We start from the raw sequence: 9746 nt of genomic DNA on the forward strand, positions 1-9746 counted from the left end.
TCAGTATGTCTGGCTAAGTTCTATGAGGGCACCACATCCGGTGAGCTCAGGCCAGCAGCCAGTGCAGGCTTTCTCTTCTGCTTGGTCTCCTGTTCCAAAGGACCCAAAGCAGCCAAGGGAGAACCCCAGCAGCTTGGCCTCACAAAAGTTCTTCCAGGCTCTCTCACAAGAAATGAAAATAGTCCAAGCCTGGTTGAAGCTTTGAGATTCTCTCAAGTTTCTGTTCCCTTCTGAAGGATAAACAAGAGGTTACAAGAATCTGCTGTATATGTTGATTATTTAGCCTGCACGCAGCAACTCTAGTGTACCAAGGGATTTTAATCTTTGTGCAAATATTATAGCCATTCACAGCAATGCTTTAGGGGAGAAACAAAGAGATTTATTCAGCTGAAACCACAGGGAGAATGTCAATAGGCATAATGCAATTGCTTGATTTGGAGTTCAGTCCGGATACTTGTTCCGATCAAATGAACTGTGGAATGTCTTAAAACAACTCCTTGTTTGTTTTGGGACAGCGTAAGAGAAATAGGGAACAGACTGCTACAGAAATATTTGCGGAGTGACAGAGGAGAAAAGGCAGAAAGTGCACTGAACAGGGATGGGGAGACTTGCAGCTATTCCCAGCCCTGCCAGCAGCCTGGTGGCTGAAGGTTGCTTCACTGCAGCATGTCTGGTTTCCCCAGGTGTAAGATGAAGACACTATCACTCTTTTCTAGTTCACCTTCTGTCTTGTGACGGAAACCAATATGCTAAGAGGATGGATACTGCTGTCACAGAGTTCTCCTGGCATACAATTTGCTCCCTGGAAGAGATACAACCATGGAAGTAACATGGAGCTCCTCAGACAAGTTATGCCCTAAGGCAGATGGCTAAAGCCCTATGTGCCTGCAGGTTAGGGGCAAGGGAACCATCCAGAGAGACCTACTACAGTGGGATACTGCCAGTCCACAATTTAAAATAGGAGCCAAGGAAAACTTTCAAGCAGTGCAACATGAAATGCGCTCAGCACAGACATGAAAGATGAAAATCAAGGTAAAACTTGTCACCTTTAGTGAACAGATTGGCAAAGGTCATAAACTTCTTTGAAGGTATTAATTGAAGAATTCTTTTTACGATAGATGCCAACTGCATTCTCAGTTTACTCCACCAAATACAACTACAGTCAATGTTTTCAAGTATGAAACATCTTTTTTGAAGTGTTCACAAATGTAACCTTAACATTTTGTAAATGCTTTCTTGAAGCAGAGGATTCCCATGGCAGGAAACTGTTTCTTTACAGATGCTGAAGGAGCACAGTTCCATCACAAATTTCTCTGCACGTAGTTGTCTCTTTCTTGGCTTTCTCTGTGCCTAACCCTCTAGCTCATTTCAAACCCATCCAAACAAGCCACAGATTTTTGCTTCTGTTTCTGAAAAATCCAGAAAAATAACCAAGAACTGAAAACATAATCAAAAAAGAAAGAGCTGCAACATGCAAGGTGGTACAACTTACTGAAATCATCAATATGTGAGATGATTTCACATGTAAAGCACCAAAATTAAGTTCTGCCAGACTATTTTAAAACATATTCTTCCTCTACGGAGAGAAAAAAAAGGCGGGGAAGAATATTTTTATCTGTGAAGTTATAATCTGGGAAGAACTGAAATAATTTTTTAAAAAATAAAATAACATAATTTAAATCAAAGAATTCTGCAATAAGTGTCTGAAAGATCTGCCAAAATTCAGATTGCTTCATCAGCTTTGAATTCACATCTGCTACCAAGTGGGAAGGAGATAAGTCACATTTACACTACCTCAGGCAGTCCTCCTTCTTAATAAGCGCAACTTACCTGGGTTTATTAGCTTTTCCATATATTCTAAAGGAAGTTCCTTTTCCTTTAGAATATATGGAATAGCTAATAAACCCAGGTAAGTTACTACCAATCATGTAACACTGACACTTAAGGGGTTGCCAACGCTGAACTGGAAAAAAGGTTTTTCACTCTTGATGCAATCCTTGGCAGGTTCAGGGAGGCATCCATGAATTGATTTACTCCACTAAGTAATTACTCATAAGCCAATAGGTCTGCCCACTTTAGTTTTGCTTTGGTGAACATCCTGGAGAAGATGACCAAATATGAAGGAAAGGATTAAAGTCCAGACACCTTACATCCCTGCAGATTTTCATTGTACCAGTACACCATTTTCCAAACACCTTGTTCCCTTTAACAGATGGAAGTGAACAGATTAAAGGTCCCAGCTTCCCAATGCAAGAGGTGGCAAGGAGGCACACACATATTTGGAACTGAAATAGGCTATCAGACTGTATTTGGTTTCATGAGCACTGGTGATGATATTAGTCGAGTAATGATAAGCAGTGACAATGAACAGTGGATGGAATACAGTTCTGATGAGCCATACCTAGCTCCTTTTGTATGTTGTCAGGGATTCCTGTAATAGTCTTTCTCCTTTTGACTTTCTTCGGCCGTCTTACCACCGTGTCTGTGTAAATTAGAGACCGCCGAATGCTGGCCTGGCGGTCGAAATTCTCCCCTAATACATGGTAGAACAAGCAAAGCAACATTACTTCCAAGCACACTGACATCATGCACTTTCTTCCACTAGTTTTGTTGTAGAAATGGAAAAAAAGGCATTAATAAATGGTGTTAGCTTGGTCTTACAATGAAGGTTTACACTGAAGGAAGATACAGCACACTGTCACAGTAAGGCTTTAGACAAAAATATCCATTACACAATACTGGATGTTTTAAAAGGAATTTTGACCTCCTGAGCCCAATTCATATTTGGTGAGAGCAGCTCTAATTCCACAAGCAAAGAGAATCCTTGCTTTTATTTGGCCCTTCATAGCTTTTTCTGTGGTTTTTTATTAATTTATTTTTAAGTAATGAGCTGCAGAAAAAGCAAATCTGCTCATGAAAATGAAGGATCACAATGGTTTATGCAGGAACAGACACTGCTATTGGCAACAGCTATTACAATGCCTTTGCACAGCTCCATCATTAATTCGCATGAGGCCCTTTTTTTCATTCCAAGTTCCTCTGAACCTGTCAAGTGTACTGCATTTCTGGTGTTGATCTTTTAGCACGAATACAAATAAGAACTACAGAGCACACAGAGATCAAACTGATCTCGTGGACTCATAAATATTTCAGGGCGAAAGCTGCTTAAAATTGAAACTTTACAGATGATTGTAAAAATATACAATGCCAAGAGCTAAAAAAAACGTAAGCGCACTTTGCCAGACAAAGCCTTATGATGACCATGTGCTGTATCATAATGGGACCCAGAAGCACCACTATCATAAAGAAGCTTTTCTTTAGGAATTCACTTTTGTTTAGAGGTTTATAATTTGGCCATTTCACTAGCAGTAAGATAAAGATTGTACTATAGATCGTGAGCTAATTCTCTACCACTTCTAAAACTTTAACAGCTACCCCCTGTAGGTCACATGTAAGTTCCCTTTTTACAAGTTTAAGCATTTTAAAGCACTGCTCAATGTCCTTTAGATGATCCATTTAAAACTTAAAGGCAGGAAAACCTTGATATACATTGCACATGTTTTTTTCCATTTTATACTTTTTTTTGAAAGTTGATGACCAAATTATTTACCTCTAAAAAGTGATTTATGCATGATAACTAATACATCATAAAAATTACCCCTGGCTGACTGCACATCAGTACGATGTGTGTCGTGCAAGTAGCATAGAAAACCTCATTACCTCTATAACAGCTAAAGACACAGTCATTTATTGAAGTACAGCATGTGGACTTGTGAAAATGCAAGGAAAAAAATGCAGCATTTTCATTTACCATGTTGTAAATATAAAGACTCTGACTCTGTTTGACCGGAGCCTTGACCACGGGCCGCACTCTACTTTTGCTGAGTAGAATCCTTGCAGTTACAAAATGCCAGTTTTGTCCAACTTTTGGATTGACTGAAGTCAGATTAAGGGAGGAGGGGAAGCCCATGGGAACTATAAAATTGAGAGCTATGGATCCCACTGGCTTAGAAGTCCTGAAATATTGAGACAGACTATCCACTGTCTTGGGCAGCACCACTATTAGGATGTTAGGACCCGTATAGGCAAAAGTCAGGACATTAGGCTATCCTGTCCTGCAGGATGATAAAAATAATTCTAACCACGTTATATAAATCCAACAGATTTGAAGCAGAAAGTTTTGCATCTCTGAACATATCTTTATCAACTCAAAGGCTGACAATCATGCCCAAGATGGTGCGTTACAAGAAAATTGTAATGTAGCTTTGAATAAAGCCTTGGAATAAAACATAAGTGGTAAGCAGAGGGTGCAAACAATGAGAGAGTCTTTCACATGAAGGCTCAGACAGCACAAACAGGATGACCGTGGAGAAATATTACTGTGTCAAATGATCCACAGTAACTTGTTCCAAATGAGCTACCTAGAAGCTAACTCAACCAATCCATCTTTAATGGCTTTTAATACACAAAGGCCATGATACAAATCTGGAGAATTTCAAAATAGCAACTTCAGTGAAATCCAACAAGCAAAATCAGAATGTCTCAGTCTTTTTTTCTTTCTTCACTGTCATCTTTTTCATTTTAGAAAATATCAGTATCAAGAGTAAATTTATTTTACAGATTTAAGAATATTTTTCTCCTTCTCTTACAGGTTTGTAATAAATCATCTAGGTATTCCTTATAAACTTTATTCAGTTGTCTCTCATGCAGTATACTCAGTTTCCCAGTTTCCTTGGATACACAGAAAATTTTTAAGTATGCACTTAAATCTCACTGAAGTCAATCAAGCTGGACTCAAGTAAATGCTTAAATATTTTGCAGGATCCAGCCTGGCACTGATCACCTCCACCATTACCAGACTCCTCCATCTGGAAAGAAAGTTAGTTCCAGAAAGCCCATGAGAACAGACACCATTATATATATGTATGTATCTTTTAACCCACAGGATATGTAAATTTAAAGACTGGCCACCACAGAAAACTTCAGCCCAACCCCTTCCAGAATAAAGCTCAGCCCAGGCACTCCAAGACCAAAACTGCTTCCAAATCTGCATGTCTAGTCAGCAGCTTGTAAGCCTAATGCAATGCCCCTGCACCTTCAGGCTATCCAACAGATTTTTATGACTACTGTATTAGTTGCAATCTGTTCACCAAAGAGCCCTGAAAGCTGAACTCATGGAGCATTTATTGCACAGCCACGTGAGAGGCCTTTGTAGCAGAATCACCGCTAATGCACTGCTGAAAACGTTATCAATTGCCAGCAGCCTCTTCAGAGGTTAACCTTTTATTTCATGCCAGGAGTAATAAAACAGAAGTTTTTTGACCTCTCTTCTGGGAGAGTAAGAAAGAGAGTGTGTGAAGGAAAAAGCCAAATCAAAACAAAAATCCTCAGTGGTTTGTTCTGTGTTATGTTGAACAAACGTCACCGGATTTCTTGTCAGTTTTTTTCCTGCCTCGTGCAGTAACATAAGGAACTTCACAAAACAAAATTACACGGTGAGTGGGAGAGAAGAGGAGGGGAGCAGATTGTGACTTTTTATAAGGAACAAGGACAGCAGCTTTTTCTGTATGTTGTGTGTGCCTCACAAGTTTGCCTTGTTTCACAGTAGCAATACAATTATTTCAAGGAATGGTGGATCCTGGAGACCAGATCACATGATGCAAAAGCCATCTTTCCTTTAATGCCCTCCCTTTCTATCTCTTCCAATTACCATGTTTAAAAGGGAGTAAGTGCTCAATCACACACTCCAGGAAAAGTGAGATATAATATGCATGTGCATCATTTCTATCACAAAAGTTGAGAATTGCTGAGTTTCCTGAGTCCTGGCTAAACAATCCAGCGGACACAAGCTTTGCTACACCAATCAAATTATGCAGGTTGAAGTCACAAGCATAATTTATCCAAACAAGGTAATGTTCCACATGATGCTGAATTAATTCTGAGTCATTTGATCCCTTTACCTAATTTTTCTTCTCATCTATTGACTTCTCCTATATCTTCCGCAGTATGCAGGGTCATTAAATCAAACAACAGATTACTGTTTCTCTAAGTAAACTTGTTCCTGCTGTCACAGTATCTAAGCCCTACTCAAGCTTATTGATTATGTCAGATTATCTGTTGTTCCCGTAACTTGGCCTTCTGCATCTGTACCCTAAATTCCAGATAATACCAACTGGCCTAGTAACATTTCAGGATTGCATGTATTTTCCTTTTATTAGTTTTCCAGAGGTGGGGTATTCATAATTTCATGTTGTCTTCATCTGTTTACTTCAAATACTTTCTACTATTTAAGGAATAATTTGTTATTGGTTTCTCAGAGCTTGCTGATGTTTGCTACAGCTGTCCTGTTCCTATAATACTAGAATATTTAAATACTATTAAATAATACTAATTAAAATACTAGTTTATAAAAATACAGGTGAAAAAAGCATTGGTAGTCATGAAGTGAAAGAGAACCCAATTTACTTTCAAAACAAAACCAAACATTGCAAGCTATTGATTGTCAGAGTAAGCATGGAGTCAGAGCACGCCATATGGCATTTGAAATAAACTGGATATTGAATATCATCCTGGCTTTGGCAGGAAAGCAGTCAGTTATTTGAATTAACTAATAAGTGACAATCTTGATACTGTGCAGAAAAAAAGAGGTTATTAAACTGAAGTGATAATTCCATCTTTGACAGAAATTCTATTTTACGCATAATGAAGTATCTATTCAGCATTAGGCTTTAAGGTAATTTAACTTCCACAGAGTGAGAGTTCTGCAACTGTAAAATCAAAGAGCATTTTCAAAATGAAGAGTTAATACAGAGTTCATAACAAGAAGATGTGGACTATGGTCATGGAAGTGGAATGTCTTACACAGAGTATTACTCAAAGTGCTACCATCATTAATGTTTGCTGTTCTAACCCTACTCTCCCTTGACACCTAAAACTTTTGTTGTTGATAAAAATTAGACCCTAGAGCTTTTTTTCTTGATTTTTGTAACATTTAGTCTTTGGAAAACAGAAGTTCCTGACTACCCTCCTTAAATAAAATTCCTAGAAGAAAATCTTACAATATCATCAACAGTGGATGAACATGATTTTCAATTACATATCCTCAGTGCAGTCCACAGCAAAACACTGCTATTTATCAGCCATCTTCTTGCACTTTGTGAATATCTAATGCTGTTTCAAGCCCATATATTTTAACTATCTCCATTATTGACAATTTCAAGGGATTTTGATATTTTCTACTTAAGTTCAGATTTAGACTATTAAATACAAAATGGTCTGCATAGAAAGGTGTGGTAAGTAATTTAAAATTCACGCATTGAATAAATGAGTGTCGAAAGACTAGCCAACTGTACGGATCCCCTTTCATCTCTGCCCTCCCTCATCAGTGTAATGCAATTACTGAAATTAAAAGCCTACCAGTCACATTAATAGGAACCACATCTGTTTGGATGGCTTGTGCTTGTTGTCGCATTTTCTCTTCTGGCGTTGGCAGTGGAAGAGACTTAGTCCAGTTGGTTTGGGTGTTGATATCTGGTAACTCATTTGTAGCTGGACTTTTAGGCCTTTTGATGGTGGTAATAAGCTTTTCTTCTTCAGGGGGAGAGACAGGACACTACAAACAGAAATATACACAACACTGTGAGTTTACTACTAAAAAAATTAGGTAGGACTGTGGTATTACTAAGGTGTTGCTGCTGCAGTCAGCACTGATTGCTTGTGGAGCAAAACACACCCTCACAAATACCACACTTTGACCTACATAAAGAGAAGTTTTAAACATACACAAAAAATGCACAATAAAACATCTATTTTGCATTTTTTCAAGCCATTTGATTAGTCTAAGGAATATACACCAATGAAGGAGAAAGGAGTGGTGTTGCACATAGCAAAGCACAGTAACTAATTACACCTTACACACTGACACTGCAGCGATTAACCCCTCTCTCCCTGCACCAAGGTTTGCCTTCCCTTCCCCTCTCACTTCCCCATGCCCTGTTAGAAGATGAGATTTGAGCACTGCTTTGTTCCAGCTGCACTAGGTTGTATGAATGTGTAAGGTCTCAGCAAGAATCCTGTTACCAAAAGACAGATTTTAGCTGAGCTCAGTAAAAGAACCAATCAGCACACTCCACAGAATCATCACCCATGGATCAGTGAGGTAAGCAAGTAATTTTGCTTTAGTCTTGGAGAAACTCATGCCACAGTTCAAGGCGTTACTCATTTTTCAGGGGTAAAGCACTAAATGTTATTTGTAGCCACAGAGCAATAATTTTAGAAGTCAGTTCTTTTCAAAGTGGCACTTTGAGCTGCACTCAATTCCATGAAGTGTTTTATTTAAGAAAAAAAAAAGAAACAAACCACAAAACCAAAAAATAGAAACAAACCACAAAAATAAAAATCTTTCTGCACGAGAAAAACAGGCTGCAGCAGCTTGTGCAAATCCCTCCACCAAAGTTGTAAGCCAAAAAAACCATTTCCCTTCGGGGAGCAAATCTGTTTTCATTACTAGGTCTTTGCCTGCATGACAATAATGGCAAAGAAAGTCATGGAGCAGCTTTTTACTGACTGGACAGTACTTGTCCATCACTGGGGCTTCTAGCAGGTGGTCACAAACCCAAGTGAACCCGAGAGAAGCAGCAAGGCACTCCAGGGAAACCCAGAAATAGGAGAGGAAGGAAAACCTGGAGGAAAACCAACCACAGTCTCCTTCTGCCCCCAGACAAAACAAAAAAGAGAACATGGAAGAGGAGTTGCACAGCATTTGCAGCACTAGCAGAGATTTCCCTGCAACCTGCCAACTCCTCTGCTTCAGGGGAGTTTGCTTTGAGACCTTCCTCCCTACCACCAGACCAGAATTATATCCCTCTTTTCTGTATTACTCACTCCCTCTGGAAAGTCAAATACTACTCAGAACAGGGTTGTCAGTAGTGGGCCACTGCCTCTTCCCCCCTCACTGCTGCACAGGCATGGAAGGAAACATCACAGCTATTTATAACAGATGGATTTTTTATTCTTGTGGGTGTTCAGAATAAGTGATCTGTTTTCTCTTGCAGCTGACTGCTATACAAAAGACATGCCCAAACACTGTGCTGCAACCTCTGTTTATCATTTCTGATTTTAATTTTCTTCCTGTTACTATGAGGAGTTCCCACTCCTCTATATTTATAAATAAATAACCATTTATTTATTCTGTTATGCTTTGACTCTATATTCTTTAGGACAGAGTCCAACACTTTATTAAATAGGAAATAAAAATAAAAGCCACTTCCAGGCAAAAAGTAAGAGAAAAGTAGAAACTGTTCAAGCAACACTAAAAAAACATTTCAGGCAATGAAACCATTATTAATATTATTCTGTGGTTTGGAACCACACTTCAAAACATGGGAGCTTTTCTTCAAGGAAATAAGAAATTTCTGACAGCCCTGAATTTTCTTCCTAGAGAGGCTGTGGAAGGGACAGATACTGCTCTGTAGGTAAGGGCTCAGCCCAGTGAAAGCCCTGGCAGTTCTATCAATACAACCTTCTTGGAGGACACCAGTACTTTTTCAGGCCTCTGCTGTTTCTAAAAGGCTCTAAACCCAAGTAATAATATGATGTGCTCATCTCTTTTCGAGAGTGTGTCCATACACTGTTTACATACGTACATATATAGTGTGGGCACATATATATGTACTTACAAACACAAGGACTTTCCCACCTCAAATTACCCAGATTCATAAACTCCTTCATTAACTTAAGAAATTTGG

The 9746-nt window shown here is 38.9% G+C and overlaps 1 protein-coding gene across 6 annotated transcripts in view; it reads right to left on the reverse strand.

The window, feature by feature from the left end:
- The window catches only part of NHSL1 (NHS like 1), a 143393-nt gene that overhangs the window by 16975 nt on the left and 116672 nt on the right, over positions 1-9746 (reverse strand). For 4 of the 6 annotated variants that reach the window (XM_031056260.1, XM_014306657.2, XM_031056266.1 and 1 more), the window contains exons 4-5: positions 7417-7612; positions 2402-2533 (exon numbers count right to left, since the gene is read on the reverse strand). In XM_031056260.1, coding sequence (XP_030912120.1) covers positions 2402-2533; positions 7417-7612 — 328 coding nt within the window. The remainder of the gene's footprint in view (positions 1-2401; positions 2534-7416; positions 7613-9746) is intronic. The other 2 variants (XM_031056262.1, XM_031056261.1) reach the window with 1 other exon arrangement.

This window comes from Geospiza fortis, unplaced genomic scaffold (assembly GCF_000277835.1).
Source record: "Geospiza fortis unplaced genomic scaffold, GeoFor_1.0 scaffold162, whole genome shotgun sequence".
NCBI lineage: Eukaryota > Metazoa > Chordata > Aves > Passeriformes > Thraupidae > Geospiza > Geospiza fortis.